General features: G+C 55.3%; 10 protein-coding genes across 10 annotated transcripts; 5 read left to right on the top strand and 5 right to left on the bottom strand.

Annotated features, from left to right (window-relative positions):
• Positions 1 to 357: 357 nt before the first annotated feature.
• Positions 358 to 1038, top strand: W97_01779 (30S ribosomal protein S8; the record flags this gene model as incomplete). Its single annotated transcript, XM_007779682.1, has 1 exon — positions 358 to 1038. One exon carries the CDS (start codon positions 358 to 360, stop codon positions 1036 to 1038), a length of 681 nt encoding a protein of 226 aa, XP_007777872.1.
• Positions 1039 to 1801: 763 nt separating this feature from the next.
• On the top strand, positions 1802 to 2284 carry W97_01778 (uncharacterized protein; the record flags this gene model as incomplete). The annotated part of the gene is made up of 1 exon (XM_007779681.1): positions 1802 to 2284. The coding sequence occupies one exon, from the start codon at positions 1802 to 1804 to the stop codon at positions 2282 to 2284; it is 483 nt and encodes a 160-aa protein (XP_007777871.1).
• Positions 2285 to 2968: 684 nt separating this feature from the next.
• W97_01777 (maleylacetate reductase) lies at positions 2969 to 4137 on the bottom strand (the record flags this gene model as incomplete). Its single annotated transcript, XM_007779680.1, has 2 exons — positions 2969 to 3516; positions 3612 to 4137. 2 exons carry the CDS (start codon positions 4135 to 4137, stop codon positions 2969 to 2971), a joined length of 1074 nt encoding a protein of 357 aa, XP_007777870.1.
• A 660-nt stretch (positions 4138 to 4797) lies between these two features.
• On the bottom strand, positions 4798 to 5796 carry W97_01776 (uncharacterized protein; the record flags this gene model as incomplete). Its single annotated transcript, XM_007779679.1, has 2 exons — positions 4798 to 5400; positions 5467 to 5796. The coding sequence occupies 2 exons, from the start codon at positions 5794 to 5796 to the stop codon at positions 4798 to 4800; spliced, it is 933 nt and encodes a 310-aa protein (XP_007777869.1).
• Positions 5797 to 6355: 559 nt separating this feature from the next.
• On the bottom strand, positions 6356 to 7173 carry W97_01775 (uncharacterized protein; the record flags this gene model as incomplete). Its single annotated transcript, XM_007779678.1, has 2 exons — positions 6356 to 6634; positions 6706 to 7173. The coding sequence occupies 2 exons, from the start codon at positions 7171 to 7173 to the stop codon at positions 6356 to 6358; spliced, it is 747 nt and encodes a 248-aa protein (XP_007777868.1).
• Positions 7174 to 9826: 2653 nt separating this feature from the next.
• W97_01774 (uncharacterized protein) lies at positions 9827 to 11808 on the top strand (the record flags this gene model as incomplete). The annotated part of the gene is made up of 2 exons (XM_007779677.1): positions 9827 to 11204; positions 11261 to 11808. The coding sequence occupies 2 exons, from the start codon at positions 9827 to 9829 to the stop codon at positions 11806 to 11808; spliced, it is 1926 nt and encodes a 641-aa protein (XP_007777867.1).
• A 678-nt stretch (positions 11809 to 12486) lies between these two features.
• W97_01773 (uncharacterized protein) lies at positions 12487 to 12669 on the top strand (the record flags this gene model as incomplete). Its single annotated transcript, XM_007779676.1, has 1 exon — positions 12487 to 12669. One exon carries the CDS (start codon positions 12487 to 12489, stop codon positions 12667 to 12669), a length of 183 nt encoding a protein of 60 aa, XP_007777866.1.
• A 609-nt stretch (positions 12670 to 13278) lies between these two features.
• On the top strand, positions 13279 to 14366 carry W97_01772 (uncharacterized protein; the record flags this gene model as incomplete). Its single annotated transcript, XM_007779675.1, has 3 exons — positions 13279 to 13436; positions 13539 to 13726; positions 13807 to 14366. The coding sequence occupies 3 exons, from the start codon at positions 13279 to 13281 to the stop codon at positions 14364 to 14366; spliced, it is 906 nt and encodes a 301-aa protein (XP_007777865.1).
• Positions 14367 to 15121: 755 nt separating this feature from the next.
• Positions 15122 to 16318, bottom strand: W97_01771 (uncharacterized protein; the record flags this gene model as incomplete). The annotated part of the gene is made up of 1 exon (XM_007779674.1): positions 15122 to 16318. One exon carries the CDS (start codon positions 16316 to 16318, stop codon positions 15122 to 15124), a length of 1197 nt encoding a protein of 398 aa, XP_007777864.1.
• A 2906-nt stretch (positions 16319 to 19224) lies between these two features.
• Positions 19225 to 22096, bottom strand: W97_01770 (uncharacterized protein; the record flags this gene model as incomplete). Its single annotated transcript, XM_007779673.1, has 6 exons — positions 19225 to 20615; positions 20679 to 21517; positions 21584 to 21732; positions 21785 to 21864; positions 21916 to 22016; positions 22068 to 22096. 6 exons carry the CDS (start codon positions 22094 to 22096, stop codon positions 19225 to 19227), a joined length of 2589 nt encoding a protein of 862 aa, XP_007777863.1.
• Between the last annotated feature and the right edge of the window lie 80 nt (positions 22097 to 22176).

Below are 22176 nucleotides of genomic sequence, written 5' to 3'. Positions count from 1 at the left end.
CAGAGACTTGACACGAGCTCTTTGACCCTTTGTATACCAAGCAGCTAGAGACAGTGATCCTAGCAATCCTGCCGCAGAGGGCGATGCCAAGCCTCCTCGTATCGCGGAGAAAACGGCGGGCAAGCTTCCTGCGAATTCTTTGGCAGCACCCATCGTCTCGAACCGCATCGCAGAGCCATTTAGCCACCACACCCTCGCGCATTTCCAGAAAGCTACCATCATTCGAAGCCTAGGCTGTCAATTCCAGTCCGCAACCGCGTCTTCCACCTCCAGCGCCAGTGCACGCCCTTCACCCCATCGCCCACGCGGGCAGCGCAACCACACCCATCCGCCTCCCACGGCCACATCCACCCCACCATGTCCCTCGTCAACCTCGCCCACGTCTGCTCGCACCTCCAAAACGCCTCCAAAGCGCGGCTAGGCCTGACCTCCATCCCCCTGACAAATCTCCACCTGCGCCTGATGCTCGGCCTCCAAAAACAAGGCTTCATCTCCTCTGTCCAGCTGGGCGGACCGGCACCACCCCTACCCGAGATACTTCGAGAGCCCGAACCGGAGCTGCCTCGGCACGCTGAGGAGGTGGTCAAGGAGCGGCCGTGGGAATTGTACGCAACACCTGAACCAAAGGACAGCGATGCGCTGCTGAACCCGCGGAGCGCGGAACCTGTGGCGGAGGAGGCGTGGGCGGAGGTCGGAAGCCACGGGTCACGCAAGGCCTCCTCCTCTTCCCCCTCCACCAGCGCAACATCTCCAGACGTACCGGCAAACGCGGCGAGACGAAGACTGTGGCTGGGTCTGAAGTACTGGAACAACGACCCCGTCATCTCGAAGATGGGCCTCGTCAGCAAGCCGACGAAGCGGATATGGCTGAACAGCCAGGATATCGGGAAGATTGCACGAGGGTTTGAGGCTGGCTATGTGAAGGGGCTGACGCGGCCGGGGGAGTGTTTGTTTGTTAGCACGGATAGGGGGGTATTGGAGGCGAGGGAGTGTGCGGAGAAGAAGGTGGGGGGCCTGATGCTGTGTCGGGTTTATTGAGCTAGGGGTATGGGGGGGACTTAGCGACGGAGGGCAAATGTAGAACGGGAAGATATGCAAGACGGGTGTACCATATGATGCGCTTGCGGCATGCATTGGGAGGCGCACTAGACGGTTGGAGGTGTATGTGAGTTGTACCATACCTTTGGAATACGTACCGCTTGTCTTAACTTGGCTGAGCGGTCGTGCGCAATAATCTTCAGTTGAGTTGAACAGCGCCTTACCGCTAGATATAAATATACGGCCATGTATCCTGGCGCGACCGTCACTGACCGCGGGGCGTTTGAAATATCCGCTCAGGATCATGGAAACTCCCTGACCGGACGAAGGATACCGAACAAGTGGTCAGGATTCATAGACAAGAGGAGCTCTCAACGCCACAACCCGCAGACCGTCTACCGTCGCGAATTGAAATTATGGGATTGACCGGATGCGATGTCACAATAGAGCAAGAATTGACTGGAGAGGGGAGAATCTAGGAACAATGTCTCCTGCTTGAAGCGGCAATCTTGGGCTCTTCATGCTACGGCATTGAGCAGGCACGTTCAAAATCCATCTCGTACCGGCAACTATGGACAATCATGATAGCCTTCTGTGGTGGAAAAGTCGTGCACGCAGTCTTGACTTCCGCATCGTTACGAAATATCGCTAGACATCCATGGATCTTTCCACCTGACCTTTACATGTAACCCAGCCAACGACATCGGACTTTCTCAAGCAACCACTCATAGATGTCAGCCTCCCTCGAGCTCAAAATGGACTCATGCCACTTCTTCCGCCCCCCAGCAGAGCCTTGCCTCCAAATTTACTCAGAAGTCCTCCCCAAGATCTCGTAGTCTGTTGCCGCCCGCCCGCACTCTCCTACATCTCCCGCACCGCCCACCCCAATGCCCTCCTCCTCGTCAGTCACCAACTCCACGCCGAGTACACCACCTCAATCCGCGCGTCCGCCCTACACGGCTTCCGTCTGAACCCCCTGGTGCTGCACTCGGCGTCCTTCCACCACTTCGTCGCCCCGCTGCTCAGCTCCGTCCGCCGCGTCTCTCTCGATGTCAGCCTCAAGGCCGAACTCGGCGCTCTCTCGCCCGTAGATGGCCGCGCGTGTCACGCGGACGCGATGGCAGCTTTAGCGCTCGACCGGCCCAAGCTCTTCGTCGCGGTGATGGGGAAAGCGCACGATACCACCATCGCGCGACACCAGCCGTGGTCCGAGCGGGCGCTGAATCGCGAGTGCTGGGCCCTGTAAAATCTCCTCCTGTCCAGGCTCGTGCTGCGGAGATGCAGGATATACGGCCGGTAGCTGAATTTCGACGAGCTCGAGGGCCGCATTTGGTGGCGAGAGGGCAACAGGGTCGGCAGCGGGCGAGGCGCGGAGTGGGAGGTACGCTGGAAGTGCGATGAGCCTGAGACGCCGCACTTGGAGAGCCGTCAATAGCTTGAAGACTGGAGAGGTGTGCGGTACGATTGTGAGCCTGCACAGTGGCAAGAGTTGGCCCCGGCTGGTGGTGGGGACGGGATGCGTTTTGGAAACGGGTGCATAAGGCGGAGCCGTCTGAGGCTGCCAGGTCGCACAGGATGCTTGTGGATGCGACATGGGCAAACTGGATGACTTTGAAGAAGATTGGGCAGAGGGAAAGGCGGGGAGAGTGCTGGAAAAGACGCGCCCAGGAAATCTGAAAGAGATGACTTGAACAACGCTAAAGTCGAGAGTCAGGATACGGGTCTGTATCCTGCCCGGAAGTATAGTGAAAACATTCACGAGGATTTGGATTACGCCGATGTTTGCAAAGGCGGTGATCAGCTCTACCTTGATTGGATTAGTTAATAATCGAAGCCCGATCTGCAATGACTTCGTGCACTCCACCATCGAGATCAATTTCCCAAGACCCCGTCCTTATCCGCTTTTCTATCCCGCGCACCCACCTCTATCCTACAAATCCGCCCGCGCCTCTTCCCCCGCCCACGCCCTCCTAAGAACCTCCCTCACAAGCTCCTTCTCCACACTCCTAGGGTTCCAATACAGATTGCCAACCGCAATCTCCGCCGCCTTATCTACATCCTCCTCCCTCATCCCCAGTTCCTTCAACCCTCTCTTAACCTTCAGCCTCTCCAGCAGCACGTTCAACCCCCTAACCGCATCGCCCTCGCTCCCCGGCAGCGCCTCCGCCAGCTTTTTCATGGCTTCCGGTGTCTTCGGCGCATTGTACGCGATGGCGTGCGGGAGGATGATCGTGTGCGTCTCGGAGTGCGGCAGCCCGAAGGAGCCGCCCAGCGTGTGGCAGAGTTTGTGGTGCAGCGCCATGCCGACGCTGCCGAGGCAGGAGCTGCAGAGCCAGGCGCCGTATTGCGCCGAGGTGCGCGCGGCTTTGTCGGAGGGGTTTTCGACGATTAGGGGGAGGGAGGCCGCGAGGGCGCGGATGCCTTCGAGCGCGAGGAGGGTGGTTATCGGGTTCGCGTTGCGGGCGTAGAGTGCTTCGACTGCAACAAGACGGTGTTAGATGGCTGTTTGCGGGAAACATGGGATGGAGCATGGCTAGAGCTTGCGGCGCTCGCTGAAAAGTCTTTATACATACCCGCGTGCGCAATGGCATTAACCCCACTCGTCGCGCTCAGCTCCGCCGGCAGCGTCATCGTAAGATCGACGTCGTATATCACCGTCGCAGGCAAGATCTTCGGATCACTCTTCGTTGTTTTCTTTCCCCCCGCCGTCTCCCCCAGATGCGTCGTCATCTCGCTGCCCGCATACGTCGTCGGGATACAGATATGCGGCAGCCCCGTCCGGAAGCTGATCGCCTTGCCGAGACCAATCGCGCTGCCGCCGCCGATCGAGACCACGCTGTCCGCGCCGCGGGACTTGGTGTACTCGAGCGCCCTTTCCGTGACGTGGACGGGGGTGTGCATTGCGGCTTCAGAGAAGATGCCTGCGACGCGGTTGGAGAGGATGCTTTGGAGCTGCTCTGCTTGTTTGGCGCCCCGGGATCCGGAGAGGAGTATTGGTGCGCTCAGGTTCAGTCGTTTGAGCTCGTCGGGGAGCTTTTGGAGGCTGCCGCTGCCGAAGACGACGCGGCTGGGGTTGACGTTGTATTCGAAGGACTCCATTGTGGTGTGCAATTGGCGCCGGAGGAGGGAGTAGGTATGCGTGCAGCGGCAGGAGCGGAGGAGGGACTGCTTGAACATAGGGCGGCCATGTTGAAGGTTGCTGTAAAATCTTGAGTAAGCGCTGACAATGATGTGGGGAAGGTAGTGCTTTGCGGCGGAGAGCGGGTTGGAGCTTCGGCAATGCTCTCATCCCGGTTGTTGGCCGCACCTGGGCAGCCCTGGGAGTGATAAATATTTTCCCCTGAACAACTTCAAGATTGCAGACTACATGTATCAGATCAGTTGAGCATTAAACCGAGCGGGTTCGAGGTTGGCGCTTGGCTTGCTACAGCTGCCATTTAGTTGCTGTGGCATATGATTGTTCTTCACTAATTCTTTTGAGAATTCCGTTCGATGAAACATTGTTCGATCTAGCATGTGACTGTCTGGGCAGTATTGACGAAACCTGTGGGACTGAGCGCCTAACAGGAAATGAAGAGAAACCGAGCTTGATACGCATCCGCGACCGGAACGATTTGGTGAATACAACGCCATTATGAATCCCCTGTGCCCTGATTATAATTCTTCCACGCAATGCTTCCGAAGTGCTGTTAACCAGTCTTGCCTTCGATGATTCACACGGATAACAAAAGAGAATGTTCCACTCTCCCACGCCGGTCCTCAGAATAGCTTGAGGCTTATCTTCGATCCACCGGAGAGCTTCTTTTGATGTTGCTTCTCCTTGCGAGCCTTCTCCTTGCGCTGCTTCTCCGCGTACTGGTCGGCCTTGTACTGGAAGATGCTGCCATCGAAGACGCGACGCGCCTCCTCCTTGCGGACAATACCGTCTTCCGGCCAGATGAGGAGGTAGGTAGCAAGCCACTCCAAGAACGTGGCAGTCCATCCAAAGAAGTCGAACACCATCCTTTGGCCCTTCCACGCCCTCAACAGATCCCGGGCATCCAGGCCTCCCTTGTTGTCGCGGTCGTACTTGCTGAAGAAGTCCTCAAAGTTCTGCGGACGGAACCTGCCCTCATTGTCGTAGCTCATGCTGTCGCTGCCGTGCTTGGCCTTGTGGATTCGCGGGAGCGAGATGCGGAGGAATGGGTCCGGAATCGGGAAGGTGGGGCAGGTCGGGTAGGAGAGGCCGAAGTGGATAATGACGGTAGCGATGAGGCTCAGCAGGATGGACCAGCCCCAGGCGCGGATGCCTCTGTAGGTGTCCTGCGGCCAGATGACGCCGTCGCCGTCGGGATCCCAGTAGATGACGTGCTGCTGCAGGACCTGAAGGACCACCTTGGTCAGCGTGCACACACCAAAGGTGGGTAGTGAAGAGGTTCAATGACTTACCGTCGCGTCCTCGTGTTTCTCGTTCCATTTGTCATCCTCAGTGCCATTGGGAGCATCATTGGAGGCGGCTACAACTGCGCGAGCTGTGCCAGGATCGATAAGTGGATCGCCCTCGCGTGGGATGTACGGGATCCGTTCGAAAGTGACAGGTGCCGTCTTGATGCTGGTGCGGTATGGCTTGTCTGGGGGGTAGCTGTCAAGGCTGGCACCGACGTGGTCGTGGTCCTGCTGCTGCGTATGCTTGTGGGTAGGGCCATTGCTTGAGGCTTCAGGCAGGCCATCTGGAAGGCCGACGGCGACAACTTCAGCGTAAGTTGCAGTTCCAGACATGGTTGTGGGACGGTTAGAACCTGAACGATTCAAACTGAAGAGGCTGGTTGATGAGATCGAGTTGGATTGAAAAAGAGCGGAATGGGCAGACGAGAGTTATCTCAACCTCTTATTGAATGTTTTTGTCTGTACGTCACGATGATTGACAGTCGGGAGGCAGCGGAAATATTCTGCATATTTGCATGTGACAGTGACGGGAGGTTGACGGATAACGACATCAACGCATGCCCTGTCGATCACCGCTGATCGCCATCGCCAAAGCTTAGAGCGATGCTGGAGTACGGGACAAGCCACGCCAACCTACCTTACGGCATCAACCAAGTGAGATGCGGTTGGCAGCTCGTTTAGAGTTTGTTAATTCGCGATAGCAAAAGACTATGGGTATTTAGAGCAAGCAGTGATATGAAGACGTGGAATAATGCCTCGAAGCCTATACCAATGAAACTCGTTCGTGTCGTCGTAAAGCCGCAGTGCCAGAAACGAATAAAACAAGAACTCGCAGCATCCAGAGCGCGTTCCAGAAGAGTTGCTCAACCTATGCACGTCCGATCTGCCGCGCTTACAGTGGCTTCTTCCACGATGTCGCGATAATTGCCCGCTCTAATGTTCGCAGCAATGCGTCTAATCCCTCCGTATGCATGCTGAACTCCGTAAAGGCATCGTCGCGGCACTTAGACGTAGTATTGCCTGCGATGACTGTGGTGTGACCGCCGCGGACTGTTCGACTGCCCGTAGTCTCTGCTGGTGGGTCGTCGATGCTCGTGTCTGTGGACGTGCGTTTCGCGCCTGACTCTAGTGTCCTGGTCCTTGTCGCGGTCGTTACGGTGGTGCCGGTGCACTAGTAAGGCCAGCAGCTGTTGGAAAGTGTCAGCGGACGTCCGCATTGTTTTAAGAGGGCCTAGCACATACGAATGTAATAAAGAAGAATATGACATTCATAATACCGAAAGCAAAGCTAGCCTTCAGCATCGCACACGTTTTGTTGACATTAACCGCCCATCTGCTGCCGGTCTGGGATCCAAGGTATCCGAAAGGTCCCAAGTTGAGGTAGAATCTGCCGCCTCTGAAATCGGTGCAGCTTTCGTCCGCGATGCCTCGCAGCAAGTAGACTCCTGCAATGAAGCACGCCATAAATCCCAGATCAACGGTCGCCACGAATAGCGCCGAGTGTCGCGCCTTGAGGTAGGCGATTGTTGTTGCGATAGCCCATGCTGCCGCTAACACTGAGGTTATGAAAAGGACCAGTATGAAGTCGGGCGTTAGCACGTTCGAGCTGACATAGCCGTGGACGAAGTAGGCCAGCATGCCCAGCGTTGGGATGAGCGTGATTATCTCCAGCAGCCGCCAACTGATGAACAGGAATCCGGAGATGGCCATGTTGCTTGCAAGGGTGAAAACGGAGCTCTGAAACGCTGCTAGAGAGCTCGCTGGCTGGGGACGGAAGCCGTTTGTGTGTTTGCAGTGCTCTAATCGATCAGGCACTTCCCGCAGCTACCCGTATTAGCAACTTGGAAGCTGTCGGCGGATGCGATGGTACAAAGTAACGGGAAGCTGACGGGAGGAAGCGACGGCGGACTACTGATCGACTGCGATCTTGTGCGAGGTGCCCAATGTCAGAAGCTACTGTTCGACGCAGAGGCAGATGGAGAGCAAGCCGGCGCTCTACGAATTAAGAACCTGCCCGGCGAGATGACGTGCAGGAGGCTCAACTCCAGCTGCTCTTGTTTTGAAGCATGGATGCGCGACTTGACCGGGAGGTTGGCAGGATGGCTGGCAGGGCTGAGACGGCTGCGGGGCAGGTTTCCGCGCAAGTCCGGGCTCCTGCCTTGGTGCCTCAAGATGGCTTTCCACAGCTCACCAGGAAACCCATTGCGCAGCCAAACCTCATCGCATGGCACCACCCTTCGACTCCTATGCGTGCAGAGGCTCCTTTGGGAGCTTGAATTAGAAGATGACGGGGCGTGCTCCAGCCTGGTCTAGAAATTCCGTTTCCTTTGTTTGGAACCTCATAAGGTAACAGGGGAGTTAATCCGACATCGCTCTCTGGCAAAGAAATCAAACCTCGAGACGCTTGTTATTAATGGCGGTGTTTGCAGCAGCATCGAAAGGAAAGACTCAATGAACAACGAATGTTAATTGACTTTGCTGACACATGAAACTGGCTTGATCCTGGAAAAACACTGACAACATGGCGGCCGGCGACTTCCTTATCTTCTCGCCGGACAAACCATCTCCTGTAAAGCTGCAGCTGCGGGGCGTCCACATCACATCGACAGCAGTCCACCCAAAGGCAGCATGCGCTTTGCCCGAAGTCGCGCTCCGAGGAAGCCCAATAACCCGTTTGAACCGCGCGGCTGGCTGGTGTCTCTACCGCAACCCGGCACCGTTTGCAATTGCGGCTGATCTACTGAGCTTCCGTTCGACTAGGTAAAATTTGCGGAGTATCAGTGGGCGGCATGGTCCCTCATCGATCCGGGGCGATTTGATCCTTCCCGAGCGACGTACATGTAGGTCTCAGCCGGGTGCATGCAAGGGACGAGGCTGTCAATTTCCACCTCAGAAAGAGTCCATTCCATTACCTTTTCCGATCTCAATTGCTCCTCTTAGACGTTCTCAAATCCTCCAAGGCCTTCGTTTCAGGTCGGGTTTTGCGATCGGAGTATTTTCTTCCTCGGACTTCAGCCTTATTCCACTGCTGCGGAATCCTTGCAGGACTTTTCCCAATCTGATCAGCTGAAATGCATTAGAGTAACCTCTCACAACCACAGCCGTACAAAACAGCGCGTTGCCCTCTGTATCTGAGCCTGTCCCAATATACCAACTTTACCGCCCACTGCTTCTCCCGAAGGCTCTGGCCGAGGGATGCAGCGACAGCAGAAGGCCTACCTTTATTGTTCTAGTGCGCGAGCATTACCACGATACAAGACGGTTGACCCACCAGCTACCTTCGCACGAGCAGGCATCAATCGTCCCCGGACTTGGCTTGAGTCTTGCGGCTTCACGGCTACCCCTTGCGACTTCAACTGCCGTGTTCTCATTTTTCAAGCCGTGCCATGCGGATGACACCTCCAGCCCGTCGTCCAGGATTTGTGCTTCCGCAATCTTGAGTCGCCCGCTTTGTCGCCCGAGTTTGTGTTTCTGATACGGTTACACCGACCCCGCGAGACCTTAGAAGTCGCTCAAGTCTCGTCCTTCCACGGCTCCCGGTAATAACCCGATAAGAGAGTCTCATCCTGCCTTTCCGATTGAGAGTACATAATACAAATTACGGAACCATATTTCCCGGTGCGAGAGTTGGGTCTAGCCACTCTGGCCGACTATGTCAGCCCGCGGCGCGCAAAGCCGCAAGGCTATTCAGAAGAACATTGAGAGAAAGGAGCAGAAACAGGCAGCGAAAGAGCTCGCAGAGTCGTCCGGCCGCGCAAGATCCGGGTCCAGTGGCTGGAGCTTTCCCAGCCGGCGTCCGTCCACTTCACAGAACGACCTTGCGCGGAAAGACTCTCATTTCCCAATTCCGTCTGGTGCCAGCGCTTCAGGATTCTCGATACATTCAAGATCAGGCTCGCGAGCGCCCTCAGTGAGCGGACTGTCGTTGCGGAGCGGTAATGAAAACATGAACTATCAAAGCAAAGGCACGACAGCAGCATATCCTCGAGGTCATGGCGGCGGCGTATCAGCTAAGGCTCCCTCTCCCTATTACGCAAGCCCTCTGTCTCACCATGTTCGCTCTCCGGCGTCTCTTGCCCCCGAACCTGTATTGTCCGCCTCTACCGAACCGTGGTCTTCGGTTCGGCGCACAGCATGGCCAGAGATGAAGGTCTGGCACGGCAACGGAAGAAGTCCAGAGCCTTGGCTGGGGTTCCAGGATGTGAGCTTTGATCCTACAAACCGCTCGTATTCCAGCTAATTAGTGCAGGACGTGGATCTGCGCCTACCAGATGCAGATTGTGGAGTTTGGTTTTCGGATATCGACGAACGGCCACTGCTGAGGATACATGCAGAACGGCTAAGAAAGTCCCGATCAATCTTCATGATCAACGTACTTCGATTTTCGGAGAATCTGGAAGAGCGTGATGACCTGGGCGCATCGGCGAGCAGCAGCGGGTCTAATACTACCACTTCGATCCCACTCACACAGTCGAATCTGAGCCATCTTGACGAAGGGTACGGCTCGATATCGCCGTCCGTCAGGTCATTCCACCAGTTCAATCCCCTGTCTAGGGCCAACGGCTCACCAGCACTCCAAGGTTATCTGCCCAATATTGACGATTTCACGATGCCGATTTCCGCAGGTGCGAGCGACACCGGCTCACCGTCCGGCCTCCTTTGTCGAGATCCAGACCGGCTAGACTACTCAGTTTGGTTTCAGGCCCCAGCTCACGTCAAGGCGAAACGCGACGGTCATGAGCTTGCATACCGGCATAACATAGCGACACGTAACTTCATCGCATTGCTCTACGGTAAGCCCATGGTGGGCCGGGAATTACACGAGATGCTCTCAGACCTACACTCCGCGATGGTGACTTGCTACGAGCTCAACCCAGAGGATCAGCGGCCGGACATCACCCGGATCATCGTTCAGTACCTTCTGGATCGGAAGCTGGACGAGGTAAGCGGTGACATCGGCGCTGCTCTGGGACTGCTGCGATGGTGTGAGCAGCCGCATGTCATGTGGGAGCAGGGCTACCTAGAAACATTCGTCCACTGCGCGGGTATGATATCTGAGCCTGTCATCCAAGCTGGTCAGTTGCACTCGCTCTCAAGGGTCACGCTACACAATCTCGAGACCGCCTATACGGCTCTGCAGCTTGAGATCATCAACGCTGAAGAGAAGTTAGCGACGTTCGACTTCGCGGAAATCTGGGAGGCCCGGAGCGTGGCAGCTAATCATCCCGCTTGCAAGGCCTTCAGTGCATTTCGGAAGTTTCTAATAGAATTCTACGGGAGTATCTACGGTGTCTGGCCTCCACAACCGGGATCCAGCGGCCACTGGCTAAGCCGGAGGATAGTCCGGCGGCTGCAGCAGGACTTTGGCGCAGTATACGACTACCTGGTCGATCGAGACATCGTATGGTGCGGTGACGAAGCGCGGCCGAATCGCAAATGGGAAATGGTAAGCCGCGTCCCCAGACCGGAAGCGTTTCGTGCCGACAGCCCCAGTCTACCTATTACCGACATGTTGGTAAGCTTCGACTCACGTCACAAGTACGAGCACCTACCGCAGCCATACCCTCTGGTACCGCAGGATCTCCAGTCGCCTGTGAGGACGCAACCGGCGAAAAGAAGCTTCTTTATCGGGCTGAAGAGGGCCAAGGCAGCAGCGGCGAGGGATCCAAAGGAGCAGTTCCAGCTGTCTCTCGCTTTCAACGGCGCGACGAACATCAACAGGCTCGGCACTGCATTTGAAGGTAGGTCTCACCACTCCCCTCCTACAAAGCGACTCGTATACTAACGCCTACACTAGTAAACGATCTCGTCGACGCCCTCTCCCGCCACGAAAAGACGCTCGACCTTCGCAACGTTGCTCCCCAAGACGCCCGCATAGGCCGCTGGATCCTGCTCTACGGCATCCTACAAGTCTTGTCCACGCTCTCCGTCGACGCGCACGGCCTCCAGCACGCCGGAGACGAGATTGACTACTTCCTGAATCCGAGCCTCGCAGGCTGTCCGCCCTGGCGCAAGCCCAGCAGTCAGTGCTTGCTGGGCACGGTGCTCGAGGCGACGCAAAGAGATAGTTATTGCTGGCGCGCGGTTGAGCGGTGGGAAGAGGCGGAGGAGTATGGAGCCCCGAGGCCGGAGCTGGCGGACGGGAGGGACGTGGTTAGTGAGTTGGATGGGAGAAGCTTGGAGCCGAGTCTTGTGGAGAAAATGTATTCGACCGAGCTAGGTAGGGAAGAGGTAAAGCCGGAAGTGCCGAAGAAGTCGCCGAGGAGGCTTATGATGGGGAGTGAGGGCGGGAAAGGGAATGTGCAGGGGTACTTTGCTGAGGAGAATGGGAGTGTCTGTGGTTGATGAGGATAGTGTGTTCTGGCGTGTGTGTGCTGGGAACGCAGCTTCGGAGGGGTTTGCATCGATTACCTTGCTTCAGGAAGCCGTTTCGCCAGGGTGAAAATGGGCTGTCGAAGCGGGTTTGGCGTTTCTTTTATTTATGGTCGTGTCTTTCTAATACCCCTTCCCGTAGCCTTTGACGCTGCATAGCACGTAGTCAACGAATTTCTCTATCTAAGTTCATAGTGTCATGAAGTCGTATCCGGTAGCCACAAAGTGCTGGGGCGCCCGGCAGCTCTACGGCAGCTCCCCAGCCGTCCCATGGGAGCCTTTTCTTACCATCAAAGCCATGGAGTAAAATGGTCACTTCCACTACAGCCGTGTTGTGCGCTTGCGGAGTAAGACTTTACTTCTTATTCGTCAACTGTGTGGGCTGAGAGGCCATTACAAACAAAGTAAAGCCAAGGCTCCGCACAGTACCTGCAGAATGTACGGGTATTGATATGTCATTAAACTTGTTCGTCACTGCGTCATTTCCCCCGGTTCTCAGGACAACTAAGATGTTCTCTAGTAAAACAACATAAGTATTGTTCCTGCAGTATAGAGCATCGTAACAGCAATTAGTTTTCTATACCTTAGAGGAATCTGTCACAGTCGTATATCATTCCTTTCCGACGAAATCCAACGGCAGTAAACACCAAAATGGGTACTCAGCGGTCCAACCTGGATGATCTCTCGACAGATGTCTTGAAAGTCGGGACCGGCCCAGCTGGCTACATGGCGGCACTCACATTGGCGCGCTACAACGTCGACTTCCGTATCATTGACCAGCACCCCTTACGCAGGCAGAATGGGCACGCTTCCGGATTGCAGCCCCGAACTTAGGAGAGCTTTCACACTATTGGGTTGATAAGTCCGCTTTCGCTCCAGGCCGGTCGGATTCGTGAGACAGCTTTCTGGGGGCCTGCGAAGGGCAGCGAGATCAATGGAGAGGGGAAAGATGGGGATGATGGGAGTGCGAAGACCAGGATCAAGAGGACGAACGTTGGTGTGGAAGTGACGAGCGCAACGCCCTGCCCTTGCGTTTTGGCAAACCATCAAGGACACACGGAGGCTACTTTTGAGAAAGAGTTGAGAAAACGAGGGTGCAGCGTCCAAAGGCCGGTGGAGCTCGTGAACTTTGAATACGAAGATCAGGGAAAGTTTACAGTCCGTGCTCATATTAGAGATCTTACCACCGGCGTAGTGCAACCATGGCGGTGTCAATATCTCCTCGGGTCCGATGGAGCAAAAACTACGACTGCTGCTGTTGCTGGCATCCAGTCGTGACGGAATGATTCGCATGATCACTGGGCTGTTGCGGACGTAGACATCGAAACCGACTTTCCTGGATTTTGAAGACGGTATGCAATTCAGACAGAAAACGGCAAACTTATGCTGGTTCCAAGCTTCAACGACTCCTTGCGAATCTACATGCTTCTTCGCGACTCCGATATGGAAGAGCTAGGGTCGAGCATCTACAAGGGTCACTCGGATAAACGCAACAACAGCAGCACGGTACTGGACCTCATCGAGCGCCGTCTCCCCTCTATCATGCATCCGTATACCATAACTATCACCCGCACCGACTGGATTAGCGGCTACTCAATCGCGTAACGGATCGTCGAGTCCTTCACTGACAACCGCAACGTCTTCCTCCTCGGCGACTCCTGCCATACCCACTCCCCCAAAGCCGGCTAAGGCATAAACATCAGCATCCAAGACGCCTTCAACCTCACCTGGAAGCTCTCCCTCGTCCTAAAAGGCCATGCCGACTCCAAGCTTCTCGAGACATACAACTCCGAGCTCTTGCACATTGCGCACCAACTCATTGACTTTGACAAGAAGTTCGCGAAGATGTTGGGTCGCAAAAGGGCCTCAATGCGCCTGAGTTCCGCGATGCGTGGGAGGAGAACAAATCATTTACGAGCTGATGCGGACATCGCTACCCGCCGGGCTTACTTGTGCAGGAGGGCGACACAGGGAACGTTGCAGATGAGGAGGCGAAGTATCCGATAACACTGGGGAAGAGGATTCTACCTATGCGGATGCTACGGCATATTGGTGGCTGGGACGTCCATTTGCTCGACGTAATGCCGTCGAATAGTCACTTCTATGTTGTTGTTTTCGCGGACGACATTCTTGCCTCGGAGAGCGCCGAGCGAGAGTTTGCGGAGCTATATCAGAGCCTTTGTAAGCCATCCTTATTACTGAATCGCTACAACGCCCCAAGGACGCAGGCAGACTGGGACTATGAGGATGTGGATATTACTTCGGAGAGGAGCGATGGCAAAGTGGTGGATTTGTTTGTGCTGCACACATGCGACCACCTAAAGATGGAGCTGAGGCCCAAATATGAGCAACAGAAATATAGATTTTATGAGGATAGGGAGGATAAAGAGCTTCAGCGGCGCGTTGTCAAGACGGATAGGGTGACGATGAAACTGGTTAGGCCGGATAGTTATGTCGGGATGCTTTATACAGCCAGCGCGTTGCGGAAAATGGAGGAATACATGGACGGCTTTGTAATTAAGAGGACGTAGAGAAACAAATAAGAACGGCCTCACCGAAGATCGAGAGATTCTGCGTTACCATCACCAAGGCGTCCGTACCTTCGCACAAGGGATTGAACGATTCATTTGGGTAGTAGTCAACGGAGTTACATGTTGGGTTTGTAAGTCCATGAGAATCGCACCCGACAATCGGGTACCCACTTATCACGCATCCAGAGACCCCTTCTTACCACCCTAATCTCCCAAGTGTTTCCCGCTCCAGAATTACCATTAATCCAAGCCATGCCCCAAGCTCTCAATCAGTTTCAAGTGCCAGATCTGCCGGTAAGCTCGTCAGCCACCATGTTTCTACGAGTCAGTGGCACACGTCGTCGTAAAAGAAGACGCAGAGTGCAAAGACCGTCAAGAAACCATGCAACTCAAGAGCGCGGGCAAATTGGACGAACGAGCGGCCAATAGAGCGCCGAACCAATGTGCGCGTTGCACTAGCCATATGTTGTGGAGGTTAAGAGGACTTGGTACATCTCGTACTGCTCCTTCCTGGGTGTGTTTCCGTATGATTGCTGTGTTGTTTGCTTTTCGAATGTAATGAAAAAAGGGGTTCGACTGGGTAACACAACGTCGAGTGTGTCTTCGTGAACAAATCAGTGCTGCAGGACGGGACGTTCGTAGTTATGTCGAGCTTTTAGCAATGTGTCAGCCGATCGCAGAGTCGTTGAATGGTTCTTGTGCGAGCGAAAACTGTCTCTTCTAGTCATCGGCATTGTTCCGAAGAGCCTCTGGTTTCACCATCTGTCCGTCTGTTCTGTTGCTTGATTTTCCGTCGCTTGATCTTCTTCTGTCGCTTGATATTCCGCTGCTTGATCTGCCGGGTGACCATCACTCTCTATCTCCCAGTCGCGTTCGTAGTCCGCACCGTTGGCTGTGACATCGAGCTCCAAGGCACGTATTCCGTGCACGATTCGGTCCTCCTCGAAATCGTCATCATCAAGTCCAGCTGCGCGAGCTTCTTCTTCATCCCGGTCCTCAGCCGGCTCTTCGTCGCCATGATCCCACTGCTGTGCAACACCTTGGTCCCACTGCCCTCCATCGCCTTGGTTCCAATCCGCATTCGCCTCATCATCCAAGTTGCGTTCAGGTCCCCAGCCGTCGTTTCCTGCATCCTGAAGCTCAACAAGAGAACCGGGCACCGGAATCACTGCCCTCCGTTCGCCCTTACGGCTGACATGGTCGGCGTTGTAGCCAGCTAAGTCGTATCCTTCGCGGTCAAGGCCAGTGTCGCGGTGGAAACCCCGTTCATCATAGCCGTTTTCGTCGTAGTCCGGATCCCCGTATGGCGGGCAATCGTGGACGATGCCACCGGGCGGATACTGCCACTGGAGGCATACGAAGCAGAACTCGTATCGGCAGACGGAGCAACGGAGGTGATTGCAAGCATCTGTGAGCTCTACGGAGGTTCTGCAGTATGGACAGGGCTTGGAACGGTTATCCTTGTCGTAGCCGAGATTTTGAATTTTGTCTTTGCATGAGTGCTCTTCATCCACAGTGATAACCTCCTTGCAGCCCGTGCAGGTGATGGCGCCGCACTTGACGCAGTCGATGTTGGTCTTTGCAGGGCCTTCTTGTCCAGGTTCTTGGAGCAGGAACGTCGAGCACCGAGGATTCGCGCAATAGATGCGTGATTTCGGGTCGGTCGCGTACTCTATCTGCTTGGTTTTGTACTCTTCAATGAAACTGGTCTCAAGCACATGCTCGACCGCAGAAAGCGGAATGCTGGGCTGCGAGAAGCAGCATGAGGGTGGGTATGAAATTTCGGACTTCAAGGCTGCCGCAAACATGTCCTTGAGACATGGTCCGCACCCGATATGGGTACCACACGATAAGGTGGTAACCGCTTGCGGCGGGAATTGCTCTAGACAGACGAAACATATGCACGTCCACTCGGGATATTCATTGCCGAGAGGGTCGTTCTCGTGGTCCATGGCTCCAGTGAGGTGGGATCGCCGAAAAGAAACTGGCTCCGGATACTTCGGTGTAAGGATCCAGGATGTCTAGAGCGTATATCCAACTAGAGGAGGGGATTCCAAGAGCTCTCGATGGCGGATGGAAATTCTGAAGAGGGCAGTGGAGGACTGACTTCTTTGGCCAGCGCCGAGAGTAGAGTTTACCTTCGAAGGCTAACCTTGGTTTTGCGCTGTTCAGGGCGCCAGGTGAATGTCAACGGCGCTAGCGGTGAAGGGAAAGTTTAATCCCAGCGTGAATGAGGGCGGCAGCATGGCTAGTGTCACCCGGCCATCGCCGTGACATATACTGCTATAGCATCGTTTGGGACAGGTCATATATTAGTTCGAGCTGGAAGGAATGTCAGTGAAGTGGATCAGCGCAGGGTAAGAGCACGGCTTATGAAGTGAATTTTATGACTTCTGGCAAACGTTGTGTTTGTACACGTTGCTGTTGCCAGCGCTGACAATCACACTATGCAGTTTCGTTGAGAGTTGAAAGCAAACGGTACAATGACGAACGAAGAAACGATTGTGGTGCGGCCAGCCAGGCCTGATATGTCGCACTGAACTTCCACACCGCAGGGAATGGCTTGGATATCGCCAGCCTTGGCAAGGTGTTGAACCGCGGATCGTTGATTCTTCGTGTGGAACTCTACCATCAAGATATATCTTAGTAAGGCTAACCGTGTTCTAAGTCTACCTGTTCAATACGCCTGGCGGTATGGCATGGCTAGTTCGATAGATTTCTTACCAGATCCCTTACCGGATCTCTTACCAGCACAGCCTTGTTAGGCTTGTACCGAGCAACTGCAACGCGACTTGCCGTCCACTGATTCGATCGTTGCATGCAATCTGAAAGACTTCCATCCAGTTCCGGCATATTGCATCTTCCGCTCTTGTCCTGGACAACCACTGTTTGAGGCCATCAGAGCCCGCATGTTCTTCTCAGTGTATCCGTTGGTGCCCCAAGTTGCGGCACCATAACTCTGTGAGAAAGCCTCAACGTTCTCACCCTTGCAGCCCAACTGGCAGTGCATCGTAAGTCGTTGTGCGCTGCAGTTACGCTTCAGCGGCCCAAAAAAGTTTCGATTCTTCGTCTGCCATCCACTATCGTGCTGCTAATCTGTTGTGAGTTTCAGTTTTGTGCTCGGGGGGCTCTGCCGCCGCCTCCTTAGGAGTGACTGGATAGTCCGGTTCCATTCTCACCTCACACCCTTGATCGCATCGCTACTCAACCCCTCTTGACCGTCTAGCTTCATACGCTCTTCCTCTCGCTGGGCCCTTCTGGCCTCCAACCTAGCAAGTATGCGCCGTACACGCTCATCTGTGTTCCCGCACTCGACTCTATCTCGGTACCGTACTAAAGCCGTCTCTTCCCCAGCATGCTCACCCCATAAAACTGCTGGGACGTACCGAATCCGTCAGACGAAACTTCATTCTTTCCACTCAACCGCAAATCCGGCTGCGAATTGAGCGCACTAGACAAGGGTATGTTTCCTGGCTGTTAGCTTACACCGGCTGCGGGTTCAATCTTTTCAGACGTCGCCTCGTCTCCGAAGGCCTGTTTCGTGTCTGTAGGTCGACTGTTAAACCCGCTCAGTGCCACTGATTGTTCCCGCATCATGCTAGGCCCAAGGTCGGAGCCAAGCCTGAAGTCAGGGTTGGTGACCGGCTTCGGAGGCGAACGGGCAGGAGTATCATGAAGAAGCTCGCATATCTCGAGATCGTTTTCTAGATAGACGAGGATCATTGGACTCCAGTCGATAGGTGCCATATGATCTGATCAGGTACTAATCTGAACATCTGCTTGGGCAGTCAAGGTCCAACAGGAAGACACATTACCCCTTCGGCATATCCGGCTGCACAGCTGGCAAGATATCCTGTGCAAACAGGAGTGGTTGCGGAACCTGCCTTTCTGTAGACTGTACATAGAGAGTGTGGGCTTGGAAGATGCGATGTGGTGCAAATCCACGGAGCCTTTCCGTGTCTTCATGTATAGATGGCCGAAGTCGTTCTGAAGGCTTGCTTCCATGGAGCAGGAAGGCCTTGTGGGGTTCACCACGAGTGATTTCTTTTTGAAGTAGGACAGGACTAGTTTCAGCTGTTTTAGAAGATGCTTTGGGAGAGTGCGCGCTTGCTGATGCGGAGAAGTGTATCAACTAACTTGAGGAGCCACCGGGCATGTGTTGCTGAGCGCCCTCCTAGACAACTTCCAAGGCGACCTCCGTTAACCTTCCACTTAGGCGCTCTCTTAGGCGCTCTCTTAGGCGCTCTCTTAGGCGCTCTCTTAGGCGCTCTCTTAGGTGCTCTTAGAGACGACCACCAAGATTTACCTGCCAATGCGCTCACCTAGGCGCTGACCAAGGCGCGCACCAAAGTCCATCACTAATCCCGAACGCGACCCTCGAAGCCGAGCTCACCTCAAACTTCGTAGTGGTGGGCATCGCTGGTTGCTTTCGGGATCAATTGACAGAGCTCACAATACATCGAGTTCAGTAACTCCCCCGCATTTCAAGCATAGTCGCTGACTTGAGGCAGCTCAAGACCCAGGAGCTGTCGCAATAATATGAAGAACAAGACGAGTGGTATTTAGCCTGATACTATGTTACAACGATTGGTTGATGCATTGTGAAGTCAAAGAGTCTATCGCGCGCGTCTGATATGCGCTCCGCACGTGATGTCCATCCGCAGCATGATCATACAGTTCTCGTGTAATATAGGAGTGCATCTGAATCCGACTTGTCAGTTTGCTAATGTATGATATCTGTGCATAAGTGGAAGCCTTCTTTCTACTTTCAGTAGCTTGAGCCGGGAGCTAGATCAATGCCATGAATTCTGCAGATGGCCAACCATGCCTCGACATGCTCACACTATCCCGCTCGAATTTACCGCCGTCTCCGGAACTTAAACCTCAGCTCGTCTCCACTACCCTCGCTCTCCTCCTGCGTACTCAGATCCGGCCTCCCCTTAGCCTTCTTAGCAGGCGGCGCCTCCGCAGCCGTCTCAGCAGGCGCAGCCCTCTTCCCTCTCGCCTTCTTCTCCCCTCCCGATCTGAGCGTCTGGGTGGATGGCTCGGCCTCTTTACCCCTGGCCTCGCGTGCCTTATCCGCGAGCCTCGTGTTTCTGGGGGGCTCGATGATCTCCTCCGGCACGACATCCTCGCCCTCTTCCTCCTCCTCTACGACCGTCCTTGGCTTCCTCCTCCGCCTGAAACTCAGCGCATCGCCCTCGTCCTCGGCGTCCTTCTCCGCTTCTTTGCCTCGCCGACCCCGCGCGCCCGCCTGACTTTGGCTCTGGCTTTGGGTGCCGCTCTCCCTCCGCTGCGTCCCCTCTGCACTATCCTTGAGCCAATACGCCTCGCCAATGCCAAAATCCTTCTTCCTGACCTCCTCAAGCGGCACGATAACCTTCCTTGGCCTCTCCGTCTGCCCCTCTCCAACCGCGCCCTTCCGCCTAAATTTCTTGAAGTTCTTCCTCCCATTCCACCGCTCGTCCCACTCCCCGCCCCCGCCTCTTCCTCCCTCAGCACCACCCCTCGCAGACCGCCGTAACGCACGCACCTCCATCTCCTCGACCTGCACCAAGTCCATGAGGTGCGCAATATCGAGCCCCTCAAGGCTCTCCCTAAGCCGTTCCTCCTCCTCCACCCTCCTCTCCTCTTCCTGCGCGCGCCGCTCGCGTGCAAGCCCCACAACATCGATATCCTTGTCCTGCTTACGTGACTTGCGCGCCATGGCCATGGCGTCTGCTTCCGCTTTGCGGTTGCGGGCGTCTTCTGCGACAAGTTCGTCGATGGGGCGGGAGGAGATGGCCGCGAGGCGGCGGCGCTTTGCGGCTGCGGCAGCGGTGGCGGCGGGCACAAGTGCGTTGAGTACGTCTTCGGGGTTCTCAGGCTCGTCCTCGTCGGGCTCCTCGGGGAGGACATCGGCGTGGCGGCGTTTGCGGGATTGGGTGGGCGAGGGATGCTGGGACTGGGAAGGGTCGATGATGGAGGGGCGCTGGGATGGGGAGGCGGGTCGGTGCGAAGACTCGGCCATGACTTCGTCGTCGTCGTCATCGTCGGCGGCGCCGGCGGCATAGGAGGATTGGGTGGCCTTGGGGAGGGAGGAGGGCTCAATGTCGTCGAAGCCTTTGAAGCGGGATGTCGTGATCGCTCTTCTCGCTCGTCGTGATGTTTTGCTGGATGTGGGTGCTGAGGAGGATAGGGGTACTGTAGAGGATGAAGTTGCTGTGGCCGCATTGGCGGTGCGGCTGGGTGCCGCGTGGTCCCCCTGAACTATAATCCGGTCAGCGTATGTCACACTACGTGATGTGTGACGTGATGTGTGTCAAGCATTACCGGTGTCACTGGACGGGAGGGGAGGCGCGGCCATGCTCGACGAATTTGCGCCAGCTTCAGGCCTATCCTCATCTTCCAGCTCTCGGCGAAGTACGCTGGCATCGTTCATGAGTATAGCATCGAGAAACTCATTCTGCTGCACGCTTCTCCATCCCATGAGCAGTTGAGTCTCCCTCTTGAAGTTGTCAGCCCAGTCCTCGAAGCCTTTCGACCCATTGTAGCGAACGAGGATGATTCTCGCATCGCCGCCCTCGCGGTCTTCAGGCATTTTCTGCTTTGAAATCTTCCTGATGAAGTGCATCAGGTCTTCAGCGGTCGTTTGGCCTTCCACGAGCTCATAGTATAACGCTTTCCCGCCACCGTTGGTGATCGGAGGCTGCAGGTTCTCAAACTGCGTTTGGTCGCAGAAAACAAATGTGTATCCCTCGAAAACGCTCTGCCTTCCAGGGTTCGGCGTGAAGATGTCCCCAGGCCTCGGCACCGGCTCCTTCCCTACAGCAGGCAGATACTCCATCTCCCTCGGCCAGCCCTTGTCAAAGTCCGTCTCTAGCCGCGACGGCAGCGGGTTGTCTGGATCATCCTGGTTGGGTGTGCTTGACGCTGCGGAGAAGATGGCGTCGATGAAAGAGGCTGTGACGATGCGCTTTGCGTTTACGAGCGCCTGGAGGCCTTTGGCTGTGTTGCGCTTGTCCGCGATGACGTGGGTTGTATGGCCGACGACATAGTCGATTGACGTCTTGACATCAATCTCCTCGAGTCGAGACTTGATGGATGGTAGTGCGTTGGTCAGGTCGCGACTCGTGGATGCAAAAGTTATGACAACGGGTTGCCATGTTATCCTGCCCGTCCCTGTTAGTATGTTTCGTGCGATACTGTGCCAACATTGCAGGTTATGCGAGATATACCGGAACTTCTGGTCGTAGCTACCCAGTTGTATAGCATGGTCCGTTCCTGTCAACTGCCTCGACTCCTTTACGAATTTCTCGCCGTCGATGGTGGTGCCGAACTTGGAGTCATCGGTTAGAGTGAGAATCGCTTTGGCGCTCAGGTTAGACTGATGGCAAGTCAGCCATCGTCCGTAAACTCGTCTAATACAGTGGACCTACGCCGTCTCCGGGCTTGACAGCGTCAACGATGATAGTAAGATGCTGGCGGGAAACGGATTTGTGGCTAATGACGTGGTTCTCTACGACGGTCAATTGCGCATCGAGTATTGTGCTTTGATGGGATCACGTACTCTCGCCAGGGCTGTCCGAGCCAGAGGGAGGTTTCGTGCGGCCGAAGAGGTGTCTTGTTCCGGGCTTGAGCCATAGCCTTTTGCCTAGTGCGCGAAACGTTCTTTAGCTACACTTCCAACCAGATGAAGCCGGCTGAAACTCGCCTTCGAACAAGTCGCCGTCGCATGAAAGGATCCACATCGTGACGAACTCGGCAGGAGGATGTCGGCGGTCGAGTGCAGTGCTGGAAGGCTGCGGGCGGGGTCCAGAAGACGTGAGGC

Source organism: Coniosporium apollinis, assembly GCF_000281105.1.
Source record: "Coniosporium apollinis CBS 100218 chromosome Unknown supercont1.6, whole genome shotgun sequence".
NCBI classification, from domain to species: domain Eukaryota; kingdom Fungi; phylum Ascomycota; class Dothideomycetes; genus Coniosporium; species Coniosporium apollinis.
This window is presented reverse-complemented; position numbering and strand designations above follow the sequence as displayed.